Source organism: Hemitrygon akajei, chromosome 19 (genome assembly GCF_048418815.1).
Source record: "Hemitrygon akajei chromosome 19, sHemAka1.3, whole genome shotgun sequence".
NCBI lineage: Eukaryota > Metazoa > Chordata > Chondrichthyes > Myliobatiformes > Dasyatidae > Hemitrygon > Hemitrygon akajei.
The window spans coordinates 15,925,220-15,944,705 of NC_133142.1; the positions used below are offsets into that span (position 1 = coordinate 15,925,220).

The window sequence follows — 19,486 nt, forward strand, 5'->3', positions numbered from 1 at the left end:
GTGATGCTCTTCTGCACAGCACTGTCGTAATGTGTGCTTAGTTGAGCTACTGTTGCCTTCCTGTCAGCTTGAATCAGTCTGGTCACTCTCCTCTGAACTCTTTCATTAACAAGGTAATTTTGCCTACATAACTGCCGCCCACAGGATTTTTTTTTTTGCACCTTTCTCTGTAAATTCTAGAGATCATTGTGTGTGAAAATCCCAGGAGATTAGCAGTTTCTGAAATGCTTAAACCACCGCACCTGGCGCTAACATTCCTCCCACGGTCAAAGTCATGTAGATCCCTGTTCAGATGTTTGGTCCAAACAATGACCAAACCTCTTGACCATGCGTGCATGCTCTTATGCACCGAGTTGCTGCCATATGATTGGCTGATTACATATTTGTATTAACAAGGTGTACCACGGTGTGTACCTAACAAAGTGGCCACTGGGCATATGACTGTCTTATCGCTCTGAATCCTCTCCATTAACTTACCTAACAAAGGCGTTAGACTTATTGATCTATTGTTCCTCAGATTTTCTTTGCCACACTTCTTGAATAAAGGTACAACATTTGCTACCTTCCAGGCTGTAGGAACCTCACCTGTGACTGACAATGATGCAAATAAAATATCTCTGGGCTCCCACAATTTCTTTTCTAGTCTTCCACGGGTCTCCCAAATGAACCAACAGGTTAAATGCTTAAATAACCCATTGTTGTATACTCAGATTCTCACTCTGAAAGTTATCTTTCATGTCTACTCATCTTTAAATTATTATTTTTAATATTATGCATAGTTACAGGCAGCATCCATTATAATTAACTTCATAGCTTCCAATTAACTCTGCATTAGGATTAAAAATGGAAGCTGGAAGATCCAAAATAACACACTAGAAAGCTTTATTTTTCAAGTAGATAAGTGCAAGATTATAAGTAAATGTCAAAATAAATTTGTCCCTTATAAAAATAATTATTATAAATCCAGTGTTATATATGAGGGGTGATTGATAGGTTCATGGCTTAAAGTAAAAGGAGTCAATTTTAGAAAACCTAGCACACTTATTTTTTCAACATAGTCCCCTCCTACATTTACACACTTAGTCCAGCGGTCATGGAGCATAGGGATCTTGGACTTCCAGAAAGTGTCCACGGCACGGGTGATTGATAAGTTTGTGGCCTAAGGTAGTAGGAGATGAGTTAACAGCTCTTGTTGCATGCACATGCAGGTCAACACTTTGAGTGATTGTGCAGACTATTTGAAGTTAATAATTCATCTCCTTCTACCTTTGGCCACAAACTTATCAATCACCCCTGAAGCTAAAACCACGGGGTAAAACAGGGATGCGTTCTTGCTCCAACTCTGGTCACACTATATCTTGCTGTAGTTTTGGAAATAACAGACCATAATTTGGACAAAGGTGTGTACATCAGGACTCGCTCAGATGGAAAATTGTTCAACCTGTCAAGACTCAAAGCCTCAACCAAATCAAGAGAGATGCGTCAGAAAGCTTCTGTATGCAGATGACTCAGCCCTGGTTGCTACTGATGTTAACGTGATTCAAGAAATTGTGAACCACTTCTCATTTGCTGCCACTCTTTTTGGCCCAAGAATCAATATCTCCAAAACCAAACTTCTGTACCAGCCTCCTCCTCTCTGTGGTCCCAGTGAGACCCAACCACCAGTCATATCGGTCATTGGGTTAGTGCTGAAATGTTCTGACCCTTTCACATACTTGGGAAGCGCTGTGACCAGCACCAACTCATCAGATCTGGAAGTTGAGAGAGAATTCAATCAGCTACAAAAGTCTTTGGTGCTTTGCAGAAGCGACTTTGGTCTCGCCACAACATTAAAATGGCAACCAAGATCAAAGTGTATAACACAGCTGTTTTACCATTTCTGCTTTATTCAACTGAAGCGATGGCATTGAAGCACATCAAGAAATTGACCAAGACACAACTCAGGCATTTACACCAAATATTATACATCAAGTGGCAAGAGAGGGTACCAGATGTGGAGGTGCTCAAACGTGCTGGGACAGTCAGCGCAGAATTGCTCATCACAGCTTCTCAGCTGCATTGGGCTGGTCACGTTTACCCAAAGCTGTTTTCTATGGCGAGCTACAAGAAGGAAAGAGGAAGCATGGTGGTCAGAAGTTGCGCTACAAAGATGTGCTGAAGCACCATATGAAGAACACTGACATGAATGTCAGCACCTGGGAGAAAGAGGCTTTGGACAGAAGAAGTTGGCGCTGCTTTGTCAAGAAGTCAATCCCAGCTATCGAGGAGAAAAGGCAGAAGAAATATGAAGCAGGTCATGAACGCAGATATTCGGTGCTAGACCAGTCAAATCACAAATGCATCCAATGTGGGAGACAGTGCTGATCCAATGCTGGTCTTGTGGCCCATAAACGTGCCTGCAGAGACTAAACTCTCAGCATAATCAACATCGAAATCGATGGACAGCCGAAGAAAAAGATGTAAAATATCAGTCAACAAAATTAGTTAACACAGTAATAAACCAGCCTGTATTAAGGACGGTCAGAAAAGAGTAAGAATTACTTTCATCTTATTTTCATGTGGGGATTCCAACTATCACAACATTGCAGGGGTTGGATAGAGTTTCCAGCTGTGTACAATCCATAACAAATGAACTGGATAAGGGCTCCAAGTATAGTATACAGAGAAGTTTCAAAGACTTGTAGAGAGCTTAAGCGAATGGATGGTGAATGAATATAAATCTAGAGATACAACACAGTAACAGGCCCCTCTGGCCCAACGAGCCTGCACCACCCAACTACACTCATATCCTACTAACGCATAGGCCTTTGGAGTGTGGGAGGAAACCAGAATACCTGGAGGGAACCCACAAGGTCACAGGGAGAAGATACACAGTGGCGGGAAATGAACCCATGACACTGGTGCTAACCGCTACTCCAATGCGCCTCCCTTAAAAATGGAAAAATACTTGTTCTGTATTTCTGTACATTCTCCACAATCATTATTGACAGTTATGTCTTCAGTTATTCCAAAGTTCTGAAATTACTTCCAAAAACTTCCCACTTCTCTCTTGAACTTTAAGACGTTCCTTAAAATCTACTTAAGTACGATTTTAAAGTATAGTTTATAGTTAAAGTATAGTTTATAAACTTTAAAGTAGTTTAGAAATCTATCAATTTTCAATTGATACTCCTATTTATACTCTGATAATACTCCTATTATGTTTTGTAATATTTTATGCTCCTATAAAGTGCCTACTAAGATTTTGCAATGTAAAATGGTGAAAGCTCGTTAGAATCTTGTAGTTTCACTGATCCCACAAATTTCTAACTTTCACAACAGCATAGAAAACAATCAATTATGGATTATTTTTGGGAAGCTGGGAACTAAATGATGCACGTGTCTTGGATAAACAGGTTGATTTTTCAATAAAGTCAAATTGTTTATATACAGAGCTGAGAAATAATCACATTATTCAAATTCACATCACGAGTCACAGGACAAATTGATACTCCCAAAGTTAAGCTAAGTAAGCAGAAACGGGTTTGATATCACTGGCATATATCATGAAATTTGTTCTGTTTTGGCAGCTGTACAATGCAGTACATGATAATTGATTAAAAAACTGAATGACAGTAAATATATATTAAATAGTTAAATTGAATAAGTAATGCAAAAATAGAAATAAAAAAGTAGTGAGGTAGTGTTTGTGGGTTCAATGTCCATTCAGAAATAGGATGACAGAGGGGAAGAAGCTGTTCCTGAATCGCTGAGTGTGTGCCTTCAGGCTTCTGTACCTCCTTCCTGATGGTAACAATGCGAACAAGGCATGTCCTGGGTGATGGGGGTCCTTAATGGTGGATGCCACCTTTTTGAAGCATCACCCCTTGAAGATGTCCTGGATACTAGAGGCTGGTGCCCATAATGGAACTGCAGCTTGTTTCGATCATGTGCTGTGATCCCCCCCATACCAGACGGTGATGTAGCCAGTTAGAATGCTCTCCATGGTACATCTGTAGAATACATGAGTTCCAGTGAGATATAGGCAAACTTAAAAAATTATCTTTGAAAGTATCTAGAATCCAGCAAATAGTTGAATAATAAGTAGAACCTGATTCAATAGACATCTGGTATCTACAGGACATTGACATGACACCAAAAAGTTAATCCCTGAATTTAGTTAAATTATATGTTTCCAACAAGCTTTTCCTCCACTTTTTATGAAAAATTCACAACCAGTTGACTACCATGTGAAAAATAAAACAATTAAGGTGCAATGCATGACTCAGGCTATTAAAATTATGATCAAAATGTACAGTTTCTGAAATATCTGGCCTTGATCATGGGTACACATCAATGAACAATGGTTCATTGAATAGGCAATATCAATGAACAGGCTTCACATTTTGGAATATCACCAGTTCTCTGGCCTCCCACTCAATCACATCTAGGATCATGGCCATTCCTCAAACTTGCTGTCCATCTTCCAATCTTCAGACCATTTTATTCCCTGCACTAGACCATTCGAAATCCCCAGAATCAATTGAAAGTAAATATTATTTATCTGCAGTTTTATTACTCTTATTCAGAACTGTTTTTTTGGTAAATTAATCCCACAATTTCATCAGTGCTATGTTTATCAGAATAAGAGCACACACACCACTTTTCTGATAAGAAATCAACATTTAACAAATATATACTTTAATACATTATTGCTCATAAAACAAAATCATTAAGGAAATCAAGCTCTATTAACAATATCTTAGACCATATACTGGGATACGCTTACAGTGGCATGCAAAAGTTTGGGCACCCCTGGTCAAAATTTCTGTTAGTGTGAATAGTTAAGTGAGAAGATGAAGAACTGATCTCCAAAAGTCATAAAGTTAAAGATGAAACATTCTTTTCAACATTTTAAGCAAGATTAGTGTATTATTTTTGTTTTGTACAATTTTGGAGTGGAAAAAAAAGGAAAGGAGCACCATGCAAAAATTTGAGTACCCCAAGAGATTTGAGCTCTCAGATAACTTTTACCAAAGTCTCAGACCTTAATTAGCTTGACAGGGCTATGGCTTGTTCAGTCATCATTAGGAAAGGCCAGGTGATGCAAATTTCAAAGCTTTATAAATACCCTGACTCCTCAAACCTTGTCTCAACAATCAGCAGCCATGGGCTCCTCTAAGCAGCTGCCTAGCACTCTGAAAATTAAGATAAATGATGCCCACAAAGCAGGAGAAGGCTATAAGAAGATAGCAAAGCATTTTCAGGTAGCCATTTCCTCAGTTTGTAATGTACTTAAGAACTGGCAGTTAATGGGAACGGTGGAGGTCAAGTTGATGTCTGGAAGACCAAGAAAATTTTTCAAGAGAACTGCTTGTAGGATTGCTAGAAAGGCAAATCAAAACCCCTGTTTGACTGTATAAGACCTTCAGGAAGATTTAGCAGACTCTGGAGTGGTGGTGCGCTGTTCTACTGTGCAGAGACACCAGCACAAATATGACTTTCATGGACGAGTCATCAGAAGAAAACCTTTCCTGTGTCCTCACCACAAAATTCAGCGTCAGAAGTTTCCAAAGGAACATCTAAACAAGCCTGATGCATTTTGGAAACAAGTCCTGTGGACTGATGAAGTTAAAATAGAACTTTTTGGCCGCAATGAGCAAAGGTATGTTTGGAGAAAAAAGGTGCAGAATTTCAGGAAAAGAACACCTCTCCAACTGTTAAGCACGGTGGTGGATCTATCATGCTTTGGGCTTGTGTTGCAGCCAGTGGCATGGGGAACAATTCACTGGTAGAGGGAAGAATGAATTTAATTAAATACCAGCAAATTCTGGAAGCAAACATCACACCATCTGTAAAAAAGCTGACAATGAAGAGGATGGTTTCTACAACAGGATAATGATCCTAAACACACCTCAAAATCCACAATGGACTACCTCAAGAGGCGCAAGCTGAAGGTTTTGCCATGGCCCTCACGGTCCCCTGATGTAAACATCATCAAAAATCTGTGGATAGACTTCAAAAGAGCAGTGCATGCAAGACAGCCCAAGAATCTCACAGAATTAGAAGCCTTTTGCAAGGAAGAATGGGTGAAAATCCCCCAAACAAGAATTTGAAGACTCTTAGCTGGCTACAGAAAGTATTTACAAGCTGTGATACTTGCCAAAGGAGGCGTTACTAAATTCTGACCATACAGGGTGCCCAAACTTTTGCTTCCGGCCCTTTTCCTTTGTTATTTTGAAAGTGTAAAAGATGGAAATAAAAAAGTAACCTTGCTTAAAATATTAAAGAAATGTGTCATCTTTAACTTTAGGCCTTTTGGAAATCCAGTCACCTTTTACTCAGCTATTCACAGTAACAGAAATTTTGACCAGGGTGCCCAAACTTTTGCATGCCACTGTATCGCCCTTGTAAGCGGTGTATGTAATATTGGTTTGAAGCACTGATTACTTCCTGACTGCTCTCTAGATTGGGACATTTTGTAGAAAGTTTCAGAGGCCGCCTGTGAAGAATCCTTCACTAAATTTCACGTTTTGAGGTTGTGACACCTTCTGTGTATCTATCTGCACACCCTAACTCACTTCAGAGGTTATGAACCCGTCGAATACACTTTACAAGATCCTTCTGCCAGTATTTCCTCAGTCTGTACTCGTGAAACTACTCTGCGGCAATATAATATCAATTATCTGATGTTATCAAAAAAAGGATATAATTAGTTCAAATACAGTCTAGATCATCTCTGCGCCCCTAAAAGAAACTTGCCCCGCCTTCTAACCTCCACTCAACCGTATAACAGCACGGAAAGTTGACTAATAAATTTCTAAATTTCACCATCTGAATGCAAAATGACATAGATATAGTGGCTATATTCCCACATAACAGAATGATAGAGTCGCGATTGGGACAGAGGGGTGATAATCCGGCTCACCGCCCTCTCAAACTGGACCTCGTTGAAACTCAATAGAACCACAATCCCCGATACTCAACGCGTACCCACTTGACAAAGATATTTATCAGAGTTTTAAAATAGATGGATCTATTGCTAATGCACAAAGAAAGTATTCTACGAGAATAGCACTATGTTTCTCGCTTACACCATCAAGACACAAGAATTAAATGCACAAACAGGATGAACCGACAAGCACTCACCTTAAAGGAATTTGAAAGCAGCCCAAATATAACACGCACTGCACAGGCGCTAAGACATGTGATTGGTCGCGTCGGGCTCGGGGGGGCGGGTTAAACGATAGGCAGAGTGGCATTTAACCTATCCAATCCGCAACGCGGCGTTTGGTATCGGGATAAATTGATTGGTGGGCGGTGGAGCGTGTGCCGTGTGCAGAGGGTGGGACTTTTCGTCAGACGGTCGTGTGCAAACCGCATGAGGCTACGGAGCGAGGAAAAGCGAAAGTCAGGGTGAAGGCAGCCGGGCGGTGAGTGTGGGGCGCGGCGCTGGAGCTGGCGAGGGTTGAGTGGGGAGAAACGCCGGCCGGACTTGACACAGGTGTGGCGAAGCGGGCTTGCTCCCCTTCCTTGTCTCAAGGGTTAAAGTGTGCGGGTGGGCTCCCAAGGGTTAAACGCTAAAGAAGTGCTGAGGTAAACAAGTGAATTTCTGACGGCGCATTGCGGCCTGTGCGTCAGGCTGCTGGGCCCGCTGGAGCCTGGGCCTCCCCCCTTCGATCTCGGCTGCTCAATTCCGCCTTCCCTGCCTTCGTGGTCTGCCTCCGGCGTTGGCCCAGCGACTTGACTACCGCCTACTTTGGAAGGCCGCCTGAGTCAGGGCACTCCTGCGCTCTTAGGCCTCAGTGCGTGTAGCGGCATAGTGTGCGGCAGCTTACCTGTGGAGTCTGTCCTTACCAGGGCTAGCTCACTCTCACACGTGAGGAGGACGAGACCAGTCATGAACCGGGACGGCTTTCGGTGCCGCAATACTTTATGACGAACCTGCAGGTTTTTGGAAACGTTCAGGTTGGAGTCGTTCGGATAGGCCCCGTATTCGCTGGCGCTGAGGTTTTTTCCTCATCCCCATTTTAAAATAAATCTTTGGAATAAATAGCACTATTCATTATAGAAAACGCTGTGCGCAGTCGTTCCTCAAAACTTGTTTTAACCCGAAAATTGAATGAACCTGCGTTTGGCGGGAAAGGGAGTGGGGCTTGAAATGTTCCACGTGGGTGAGTGTCATGGCTAATAGGTTAAAATAAAACGTGCTCCAAACGTTTGGCTGGAGTCTGCATACTTAACAAATAAGTGCAGACATTTAATTTGTGAAATGATTTTTATCTGGTTTCAGATGATGTACAGTTTTTTCATCTCACGAGAGCCATAAGGCAACTACCAATTTTATTCGAGGTTTATCTTTGTTTCTCTTTGCCATATGAAGACTGTCATTTAATTGCAGTAATCTGAGGTGGGACCAATGTAAACCAAGTGTAGTATGTCATTAGGGACTTGCAGTACAAATTAGTATTTGGTAGTGCTGTTATATTACAATTATTGTGGTGTCACTGAGAAGTTTTAATGTGCACTCAAAAAAGCAAATTGGATAATATATTTTACAAAGCTCCATAAATTAACATTACTGTAAAAGGCATTTTGGTCTCTGGTACCAGCTTCAGATTGTACTTTCTGTAGCTGATTTTTGTGCCTTTATTTGGAATATAATTTTAAAACCTAGTTAAACTGTTCTATGGGAAATGTCCAAATTGGTCTGCACGGGGAAGTTATTTGGGGTTCTTTTCTAATGTAATTTTCATGTCCACAGTTTGTTTCCTAAAGTGAGCAGAGATTCAGCTAGCACAAATAAGTACTCTTTATTTTTTCAATGCTCCTTTAATGAAATATAGCAGTTTATTTTTCTCAAACTCTTCCATTTGTATTTAAAAATGTCTGTCCTGTGTCTAAGAATGGATGGATACTCATCCAAAATTAACTCGTGAATAGAAATTAACTTCAAATTACAGTACATCACATTTAATTTGCAGTATTTCTTGGTTTGGATTTTGTAATCTTTTGCTTTCTATTTTATCGTGCCATCTTTCAGTTATATTTCTGTGGATTGTGTCCATATGATTATCTCCCTAGGGCTTCAATTCTGTCACTGCTAGGGACAATAAACCAAAAGAACATTCCACATACAATATACTGTGCACATAAGGTTGTCAAGATGCAAAGCAAGTTCCAGCGGCACTTGTAAAACCAAGTGACTTGTGGCAGATTTCCATGTAGCCATGCATCATTTTGCTACCTGCTATTCTTTAATTAAATGGCAGCTGGGTTACTTAAACTTGGTCTTTGGAAAGGACCAAAGACAAAATTTAAAACATCTTGACTTTAAAAAAAAATTAACTAGTTGCTACTGATACACAGGAACATCTCTTACAAGCGTTTTCATAGTTAAGATGCTCACCTCATAACTTGCCAGCTGGCAACAAAATTTGAGGCTTGTACAGCAATCACCTTTTATTTTGCACCCAATTTTTTTTGTAACTTCCGATTGTTGAATGGTACATTTTTGGGATGTTAACCCTCCAAAGCTGACTGTCTCAAATGTAAGCCAGAAATTATCAGTTTTTGGAGTCTAAGGAAAATGAGATAACATAACCTGAATAATGAGTTAGGAAAGGAAGCCTTTATCATTAATGTTGGCATTATGATCTAAATGACTATTTTTATTTGTAGCATTAATGACAGTGAAAGGGCCTATAAGCCACTGTAGATGATCATGGTATGTAAGATTAGAGAAGTCTGGACGATCACATTGAAATGTGCAGTCTGATTTTTTTTACATAAAAGGAAGAGGAAAGGTCACACAATTTGATTTATCTTTGTTTTCTATTAGCACAATTTCAGAATTAAATGTCAGATGAGGAATAAAGTTTAAGGACACAAAGAATAGATTTCACGGGATTTTTGTGCTAAATCACAATGATGTGTAGTTAAACTTTTCCATGTTTTGCCTTTTGGTAGTGTTGGATGAAAGCAAAAGTGCTTCTGCTTGATGTGGAATATCTATCATTTTTGTTCACAAAACAGGTTTTGTGTATTAGCTTTAAGTTTTGAAAAAGTTGTCAGGCCCTTGGCTGTGGAACTTTGCTTACATTTCACCCTTGAGTGATAGCTGGTATTGTTAAAAGTTGCTAGAGAAATGGATTAAAAGTAAAGGTGGGTAATACAGGATGGAGGTTACAAGAGCACAAGAAAATGAGTTTGCTTCCCGGTCTTTTAAACTTGTACTACTATTTAATATGATCATTTGCTGATCATTAAGTTTGTACTTTAAATGTTTTTAATACACAATCATCTCTAACAGCTGAGACAGGTTCACCATCCTTGGCTTTAAATGATCAGTGGCTTGAAATCATGTATTGTAGAAAAATCATAATTCATTCTTCTAAACTTCAAAGCACACATACCTAACCCGTTACTCTTAATATGGCAGCCTTCTCAACTGAGGAACTGGACTGAGTTACTTTTGGACTGCTTCCAATGCTACATTTCTTGGGCATATCGTGTGGCCAGCACCCTGTACAATTGTTACAAACTTTGCTATGTCCGAAATCCAACTTGGCAATAAAACCAATGTGTCATTTGTGGACTTTATTGTTATTTGACAATTGGATTGCTATTTCCATGTATTAATAGTTATCAACCAATGGCCTCCTTTTCCTTTTAGGGATTTGTCTTGAGGGAATATTGTTTTTCTCCAACTTTGTGCCTTTTTTCATTGAATGCTTTCTGTTCCTGTCCGAGATACCTTTCAATGTATTTTCCTTATAAGCAACACCCCCAAAGATGATTTATTTAGACTTCAGACCCAAGTTTTGCATTTCTTGTTCTTATGACAGGAACCATTTGGCTTATTGACTTTGTTCTATCAGAATGATCCTTCAATCTCATTGCCTTGCCTATTTCCTGTAACCCATTATCTTATACACTTAAACTTTTCATCTGCCACTCGGCTACACTAGGGGTGATTTTTGGCCAGCAATATGCTACATAACAATTTGATCTGTATGAGCAGCATACAAAAGTTTTGCATGATCTTGGTACATGCAACAATAATTGAATTCCTACTAAACAGCACATTGAAATGAAATAGCTGTTATATATCCTATAAATTAGCTGCTTTTTTTTGGTCCTTTTTCATAGTTTAATCCAAGCTGGTTTGTATATTTTGAAGAAATCATTTCACAGAAAATGGGTAAAATAAACCTCGGGTATTGTATGCATGAGACTGGTGCTAAACTAGCAGTATTTCCACATTGTTATACCACAGCTCTTTTCAAATTTTCTTGTGAGTTTCAAGGAATACACGAAATGTCATCAACTGAGCCATGAGGTTCACTATTTACCTGATACCCTAGGTCTGTTAAGTTGACTCTTCTATTAGAGCATCACTTATTTATAAATAGTTTGGGAAAGGTCAAGCTTAAGCAGTGTCATTTTTGGACTGGATGCTTCATGTATATGGTAGTGTGTCTGAATCCTATGAATTGTTCTCTAAGCTATTATTTTACTAAATAGTTTAACTTAACTGATTCATTTCCTTTGTTTTTGTTCCCAAATCCAACATGTGTTTTAAGGAAGGGAAATTGTGTTTTGGGTCTTACTCAAGTAAGATTGTGCACTTGGCCTTGAATAAAGTGATTAAAATGCTAGAGAAGTGTACTGCAGGCTAACTTCAGATTTGCTGCCACTTCAAGTGGTGACTATTTCATTGGTATAACGCTGAACAGTTTTTAATGTCATAACATTTCAGATTAGATTTCATCATGAGCAGCAACGAGTGCTTTAAATGTGGACGAGTTGGGCACTGGGCACGGGAGTGTCCAAGTGCAGTTGGACGTAGTCGTATTCGTGGTCGGGGCAGAGGAAGCTTCACTGCTGCACGAGGTAACCTGGCAAATGGGAATTATCAAAATTGCATGAATGCTTAAGAGTCAATTTTGTATGCATTTGTAGTTTTAAACAATCTCATTTGAAATTGGCCAGTTCATAATTTTACATCTAGAATCTTTAATGGGGGAAAACTTGAGTTGAAATAATAGCTCTAATTACAATGCCCTGAGTAGAAAACTGTTTTGTAAGTAATTGAAATTTGAGCTGGAATTATAAACATTACAATATAGGTTATTCTACCAACATGCATTTATGTGAAAGTGGCAAATCTGTTCCATTGTCACATTGGCCTTCATTGCAGAGGTTTGTAAATGTAAGTTGGTATCTTGCTGCCATGATTAGGAGGTTGAGGCCACGAGTTGATTTCCTTTAAGTATTTAAAGCATGCAGCCAGTTTTCATTAGATTGCCCTTACTACAGAATGGGTTAGCAAGGTAAATATTGTAAAGTCACCTCTGATCAGATTCCCTATCAATTATATTGTTGCCTTGAGTGATTTGAGAGTGTGATTCAGGAAAATTATCACCAAAGTACTGGAAATGAAAATGGACGTTTTGTTTCAAAGGAACTACTTCAACTTCAGTATGTTCTATAGATTGGAATCCCCTGTGTAACCACTAGATATTTCAGATATTTTGTAGATTTGAAGTGCCACATTTGGTAACATTTACAGAAAAGGGAAGGTTTAATATTTTTGGTTAGACCATTGAGTTGGGGTGTCTGAATTGTGTATTTCCAGCAATTTTAATAATTTGTGCTTTTTCTATGATCAGTGCAGAAAATATGCAATTGAGTAGAATTGGAGAGATTAGTGTTGCAATCTGCAATATTTGGTAGAGTTGTTACTGAGCTAAACTGTGCTCCATTTACAGATATCTGCTATCGTTGTGGTGAATCAGGCCACCTTGCAAAGGATTGTGAGCTCCAAGAAGATGGTAAATATTTTTTCTTCTTTTTAGTATGTTGTAAAATAACTTCTTCTGAATAATTTATCATCTGTCACATTTCAGCTTGCTACAACTGTGGTAAGGGTGGCCACATTGCCAAAGACTGCAAGGAGCCAAAGAAGGAGAGAGAGCAGTGCTGCTACAACTGTGGCAGACCTGGACATCTGGCCCGTGACTGTGATCATGCTGATGAGCAGAAATGTTATTCTTGTGGAGAATTTGGGCATATTCAGAAGGACTGCACTAAAGTCAAATGCTATAGGTATGGAGCAGATGACCGGCCTTTTTTGTAGTCCATTGTTAATTTCTGTTCAGTCATAGATGACCTATGATTCTGCAGTTAGCAATATTTGACTTGATTTTGTGGTGATTTTTTTTCAAGTTATGCAACGCATGTTTGTGGCGCTGCATTTTATCATTAAGTACTGTTTATGTTCTGTCCTCCGCATTTAGCCCAAATTGCAGTGCAGATGACCATTTTCTTGCTTCATGGCTAACTACAAACATTTCTGCAGTGTCGCTACATAAAGAGTATGAAGGCATGTTTACCTACCCTAAATCTAGAATAGCATTGGGCATTTCAGCACTTCAAATAAACTGGGTTACTATTTTTGTACTATGGATGAAACAAAGCTTTCTTGGATGGAGCAATGTTAGTCCTCTGCCATTGCTGTCAATATGGATTCCTACAAGGCTAAAATTCCATTCCTTGCTCTATTTAGCACATGACTTTTCCATTTATATTCCTTAATATTGAGACTGTTCCAAAAACACATTTCTCCTGAAGCAACATCTACGCAGGTGAACCCAAGGGATTTTTACTTGGAAGTAATTGGGTGCATAAGTGGTGCCAATGTCTATCTCACACTGCCATCCACCAAAGAAAACCCTTACTACTTGACTTTGGATTGCTGAGACTAATGCCATTGTTTATAATGCTATCCTAGCTGATTGGACCGACTATTATCCTGGGAGCTTCCATTATTTGTGGCCCAGCCATTCATTGCTTGCTACCACAAATTGTATGAGCCTTTCAAGGAAAAAAAAACTTAATTGATAAGAATAAGTTACAGGAAAGGTATAACACTTTCAGGTTTCTTGCTGGAACTTTGGTACCAGTCTCAAGTTAATATAGGAAGTAAAGTAGAACTTGTTTGGGTGTACAGTATGCAGCAACTTGCTTGCAGCTCAACCAACTGGGCTAAATAAATAACAAGTCCTGCATACATGTGTGCTTGAAGATTACTGGGTAATGTTGGCTATGGCATTGCACGGTCACTTGTAATACAATAAAAATGAATAACTGAAATATATACTGAACCTCAAATTTAATCTATGATAAAATGTTTTGGATGTGATCTAATAATTACTGTTAACTTGTGCACATTAGACATTGCATTTGTATCAAGCTTGGAAAAATGGAAATCAGCTTGGCTTACCTCTTGTCATGAGTTTCTCAGCAAAATTTTAGGTGTTTCATGTAACCAATATTAAAAATCTTACATCTACAAAACATAACTTTCTGTTGTCAACTTTTATCTAGCGTTTTGTCTTTTTTTTCTACTCTGAAGATTGTAATGAAAATTATAAACCGTCACAGCAATTGTACATCCATGTTAGTACCAAACTTATTAACAACCTACTTGTTTCAGCACTTGGTTTGGTCTGCAAATTACTGTATTAAAGATTATATTCTCCAGTGTTTGGGATAACCGTTTCCAAGGTCTGAATGTATGATGAGGTCTCAATTGTACTTGTGCCTCCAAAATTTTAAATCTGATGTTGGATCAAGGGGAGCTGGGGGGGGGGGGGGGGTCAGTGGGGAGTTAATTCATACTGTTGCATTAGGATTGAAATATTTTAACACATTGAACACATTGGATAAAATAAATTCACCTATTGTCATTTAACAGTGGCTTCAATGTCATTTCAAGTCTTGAATATCAGTATCAGATGATAACTGATATTCGGGCTTGAATTTTTCAGAGGTATTTTTACTAGTCGTTCTATTCGTAAGTATTCGGAATCTCATTTTCAAAAATCTACATGCAGGTTACTGATCAATTCAACTTGATTAGTGGTAACCTTGTGACAGCAGTACCTTTTTGGAAGGTAATGTGGTTTTGCACATTGGGCAACTTGCTTTTTGAGAAATCAGTTGATGTCTGAGTTTATTTTGACCAGAAACTTAAAAATGCTGCCTCCATACTGAGCCAAAAATGAAATTCAAGCCCTAAATTCCTTGTTGTGAATTCCTCATTAAGGTAAGACTTAACATGGGACAGTAAAATAATGTGCAGTGTTTATATTTTTTTTTTTTAAAATTCCTTTCTGATTATGCATGACTTTTAATCTAGGTTCTGTGGAACTGATCTGCCTATAATTTTTTCCTGTTGTGCACCATTTCCCACTACTAAACCAATCCCTTCTGGTTCTGTCAACAAATACATCTATTCTTTATCACTGGGTGATAAAGATGTTGTGACCTATATAATGGATGAAACACAGGAGGTCATCTGTTACCTTTCAATGCGTCTTCTGATCAAGGCAATGATTTTTGAACATAAACTCACTTACAGTATCTTCACACAGCTTGAGTCTTCTACCATCTGATCTCAATGAGAGTTGCTAAATTGTGGGAGGCTCTGGTCCTTCAGGGCTATGCAAGGAACCTTGACCAATATTCTAAAGTGTGGTGCCCAAATGGCTCATAATGCATATGAGAGGTCACCAGTTCCTAAACTCTGCAACAATTGTTTGCTTTAATCCTTTATCTCTTTAATGGCCTCTTCAAAGATGTGTTTGTGCACATAAATTGCATTGTTTGCAGTCTTGGAATGATGCGTGGCATAGTTTAAAAAGCAGTCCTTCTAATTTGCAGTGTGGTCTTGGGCTGGGCAGCCACTCAGTTTTGTAGGTGGAATTGGTGTTCCATTAAACACTAATTCCAGACATGCTAATTATTTCATATGAACAACTGTTCATAAAATGCAAGAAGTCTCCAAGAACTTGAGTAGTGTGAGGAATGAATGAATTCCAGTGGTGAGACAATCCTGTCTTTGTAGACCCAGTCTACTCTAACTGAAGAAGACATACTGCCAATTCTCTGGGTCACTAATGCCACCTTTGAGAGAATTTGAAGTTTTCTACAAGGAGCCACTTCTTGATTTCTGGTACTAATTTCTAATTTTCAGTATCTGGTATAGTGGGCAAGCTGATCTCCAGATACAGCACAGCATTATGTGCAAATTGTATTTGCTAATGACTAATTAGAGTTCGAAGTGTATGACAATTTCAAACATTAAACTTGAGTTGACCTATTGTATAGTAATCAATTTACAACTCAATGTAAAATCTTGTTTAACTTGCAGGTGTGGTGAAACTGGTCATGTCGCCATCAATTGCAGCAAAGCCAGTGAAGTAAACTGCTACCGCTGTGGTGAAGCTGGACATCTTGCACGGGAATGCACGATTGAGGCTACAGCTTAAACCTTGCATTGTCGCCCCCTCCTTTTCTGATTGATGGTTGTATTATTTCCTCTGAATCCTCTTCACTGGCCAATGGTTGGCAGATAGAGGCTAGTCCCAGGCCAGTGAGCTTTACTCAAAAAGAAAATGTGAAAGGAAAGGGGTGGAAATTGACTTTCTGCATTTAACTACAAATGTTTATGTTTAGTTTGGTAGAGGTGTTATGTATAATGCTTTGTAAAAGAACCCCCTTTCCATGCCACTGGTGTATAGGGATTAATGAGTGGGAAGAGATGAGTCAGATCAGTAACCCTTTCTGGGTTCTGGAAATGATTCTGTGAGAGGAAACCAAACCTGGAAGTGTCATTGAAACTTCCGCATGTGATTTCTTGAAATGTTGGCTTTGAATTGTTTGACCTTGGGAGCAGTTCATCAAACAAACCAACATCTGTATCAGGGCCCTACGTACAGTAAACTAAGTGGGAGTAAACAAAGCTAAACAAGCAGACCTGTCAATGGTTCGGGAAAAGACAGGTTTTGAAGCATAGGAGTAACCAGCTTACAGTAGCTGAAACCAGAGCTGGTATTGGAGATACAGATGTGCAAGCAGAGGTTTAAATTTTTTGAATGTAGTTTAGCATCTATTATACCCATTATGAAATTACAACAGAAACACATAGCAAATAGGATTGGAACTACACAGTTGAATGAATGTTTTCACAGAAATCAAGATGTTATTTTTGTATAATACAGTTAGACTACTGTAGAGAATCATTTGCTTGAAATTGTTTTTTTTAAGACAAGGTAAAAGCAACTGAAGTCTTAGAACTATAGAAATGTAATTTTAAATTTAAACTATCAATAAAGCTGGAGGAGGAAGGGGAAAAGCTTGTCTGAGTGATCTTTCTAAAATTCATTGAATTCCATTGGTGCAATTTTTGTTTTTGCTGGAGTCAATGTCGAGGGAAACCAGTGTAAGGCATACCTTTGGTATTTCCATGAGTGCATATTGCATAACATTTTTGCGCCTTAACTCAAATGTCGAATACATTTGGAAAGCTACTTTAGATGTATACGTGCTCTGATTTGGTTTGTTACCTTATTTCTTTTGCCAGATGTTTTAACTGTCCTCTGAAGAAATTAGGAAATTTAGCAGAAGTTGAGGTAATATTACTTTCCCTTGCAGTATTTATTTTACTTAGTAATTTACTGTCCAAATAAACTTTTAAGCAGTGATAGAGTTAAGCAACTACTTAAAATTGAACCATTGCAGAAGGAACTTGCAAATCAGGCAACATCTATGGAGGGGAATAAACAATTTGAAATTTTTGGAAGTCCAAATCTGCTTATCAGAGGAAAGCTGATATCAGTTTTAGCTGTGTCTTCACCCCAATGTGGAGATATGAAACTTGTAAGGTTGATGTAGTTGTTCAGCTGCTTTTTCCAGAGTAGTGCCAAAATAGCATTTGTTCATTACTTGCCACTGCTCTTGTATTTGCTGTCAAAAATGGAATAGTTTGGTGAGGGAAGAATAGAGTGGCCTTTGTTAAGTATTTGTTGGACCAGTGTGGAAAATTGGAGATAGAAAATTGTGCTCGCACTGAATTGAAGCAGGAAGTCTTTTGAGTACTCCTGACAGCTGGGTTCAATTAGCATCACTCAAATTGTAGTCTTGCAGTGCTGGCAGTAAGCTGTTTTATTTATGGTTCAAGTACAAGGCAGCCATTTTTGAAAATTATAATTTTAGTATGCAGTGTATTGCATTTGAAGCCTTGGTAAACAAGGGTTCACCATGGTGGCAATAAGTGGTGGATAGGAAAGATTGGCCATATAGTAGTCTCAATCTTGCTGAACCAAACTTAAAGGTGGACTGTAAATAGACAGCTGGTGAACAGCTTTGAGTATTAGTAACTGAGCTTAAGTAATTTGATCTGGGGAATATGCATAAAGTTAAGTGGGTGACAACTAAGTGGTTTGGCATTTTGCAGTACTAGATCTATTTGCCTTAGTGTGTTCATTCAAACTTTTATCTGTTATTTGACCTTCATCTTCTAGAATGCATAACCCTTGAAGACAGCAAATTTGTTGTACTTCCCTGTCCACTTGAGATCTTTCACTCATTTGTGAAAGCATTACAGTTTTTGCTGTTGAAGTTGGTTGGTCGACGTGTAGTAGTTTCCAATCTCTAGATTTTCTTCAAACTGATGAACAACAATCTTGTTTCCATGTTACTTTAGTTTTCTATTTTCAGCACATTTTCATTATCCGATGAAGGCAAGTATTCAGACTAAAATCTCCAGGCGCACTTGCAAGCATAATTTCATATTACTCAGTTGATCCTGAAGACTTTCATTTGGAATTGATGTATAGAGTACACCCTTTGGAACTAACCAGCAGATATATCATTCACAGTTCCCCTTATTTTGCTTTTGTACAGAAGTTAAAATGGTTCATTTGTATTGCTTCTAGGAGTATAGAGTGTCATTGAGTATTTAGTCTTCCAACTGACTGAGCCTTCACGACTGCTTGGGTGATATTTGGAACTTTATTGGATACTGACATTTAGACAAGTTCCATTACTAGCTTTGCTGCTGGCACCCAGATATCCTCAAAAGCAGCCAACCGAAAGGTAGCTTACTGGATTTATTAGTTGGGAGCCAAGGTGCCCTATAGCACAGTAGCATAGAAACTACTCATGAGGATTTGGATTTTCGCTGATCGTAGATCTTCACTGGAAACCAGTTCAATCTCATTCTTTCACTCTCCTGTTTTACAAATGCTTGCTTAGTTCCTTCAATTGCTACTTAAGACCATAGCTCTCCATACCCCTCCCATCATTTAAACAAAGGGACTGCTTTTACCTAACTCAGAATTAAGAGCTTTAATATGGTTATATGTGTAAGTCAATTGGACTAAGGAGATTAATAGTTGGTTATGTACTAGATTGGCCATGTACTAGATCTGCTGTGCTGTAGTGTTCTCTAACTATAAAGCTGAAATATTTACAATACCCATCTGGTGTACAACTTGCAGTAAGTTAGGGGATTTCATGCTTTAACAATACCTATTTTGAATGTAATTTATCCTAATAACAATTCGGATGAAAATAAAACTTGCAATGTGGCAGATGATTTAAAAACATGTTTCTCTAATCTAATTTTCATTCTCTGCTTTCCGCCCCTTACCAGTTT

At 38.6% G+C, this 19,486-nt stretch overlaps 1 protein-coding gene and 1 long non-coding RNA gene across 3 annotated transcripts; one reads left to right on the plus strand and one right to left on the minus strand.

The window, feature by feature from the left end:
- Positions 1-3,400: 3,400 nt before the first annotated feature.
- Positions 3,401-7,210, minus strand: LOC140741771 (uncharacterized). The gene is made up of 2 exons (XR_012102132.1): positions 7,129-7,210; positions 3,401-3,992 (listed from the first exon to the last, which is right to left on the minus strand). It is a non-coding gene; the product is annotated as an uncharacterized lncRNA (long non-coding RNA).
- Positions 7,211-7,320: 110 nt separating this feature from the next.
- On the plus strand, positions 7,321-19,434 carry cnbpb (CCHC-type zinc finger, nucleic acid binding protein b). 2 transcript variants are annotated; one of them, XM_073072143.1, is made up of 5 exons: positions 7,321-7,412; positions 11,741-11,874; positions 12,753-12,815; positions 12,891-13,089; positions 16,199-19,434. In XM_073072143.1, exons 2-5 carry the CDS (start codon positions 11,754-11,756, stop codon positions 16,314-16,316), a joined length of 501 nt encoding a protein of 166 aa, XP_072928244.1. In that variant the 5' UTR covers positions 7,321-7,412; positions 11,741-11,753; the 3' UTR covers positions 16,317-19,434. The 2 variants fall into 2 exon arrangements, with proteins under 2 accessions (XP_072928244.1, XP_072928245.1); XM_073072144.1 differs by having other exon boundaries at positions 7,341-7,483.
- Positions 19,435-19,486: the final 52 nt, after the last annotated feature.

Bases quoted from the DNA above. Each gene is read 5' to 3' on its own strand.
- cnbpb (XM_073072143.1), top strand. From the start codon at position 11,754: ATGAGCAGCAACGAGTGCTTTAAATGTGGACGAGTTGGGCACTGGGCA. The intron at 11,875-12,752 runs GTAACCTGGCAA...CTCCATTTACAG, and splicing joins AAGCTTCACTGCTGCACGAG to ATATCTGCTATCGTTGTGGT. The intron at 12,816-12,890 runs GTAAATATTTTT...GTCACATTTCAG, and splicing joins TTGTGAGCTCCAAGAAGATG to CTTGCTACAACTGTGGTAAG.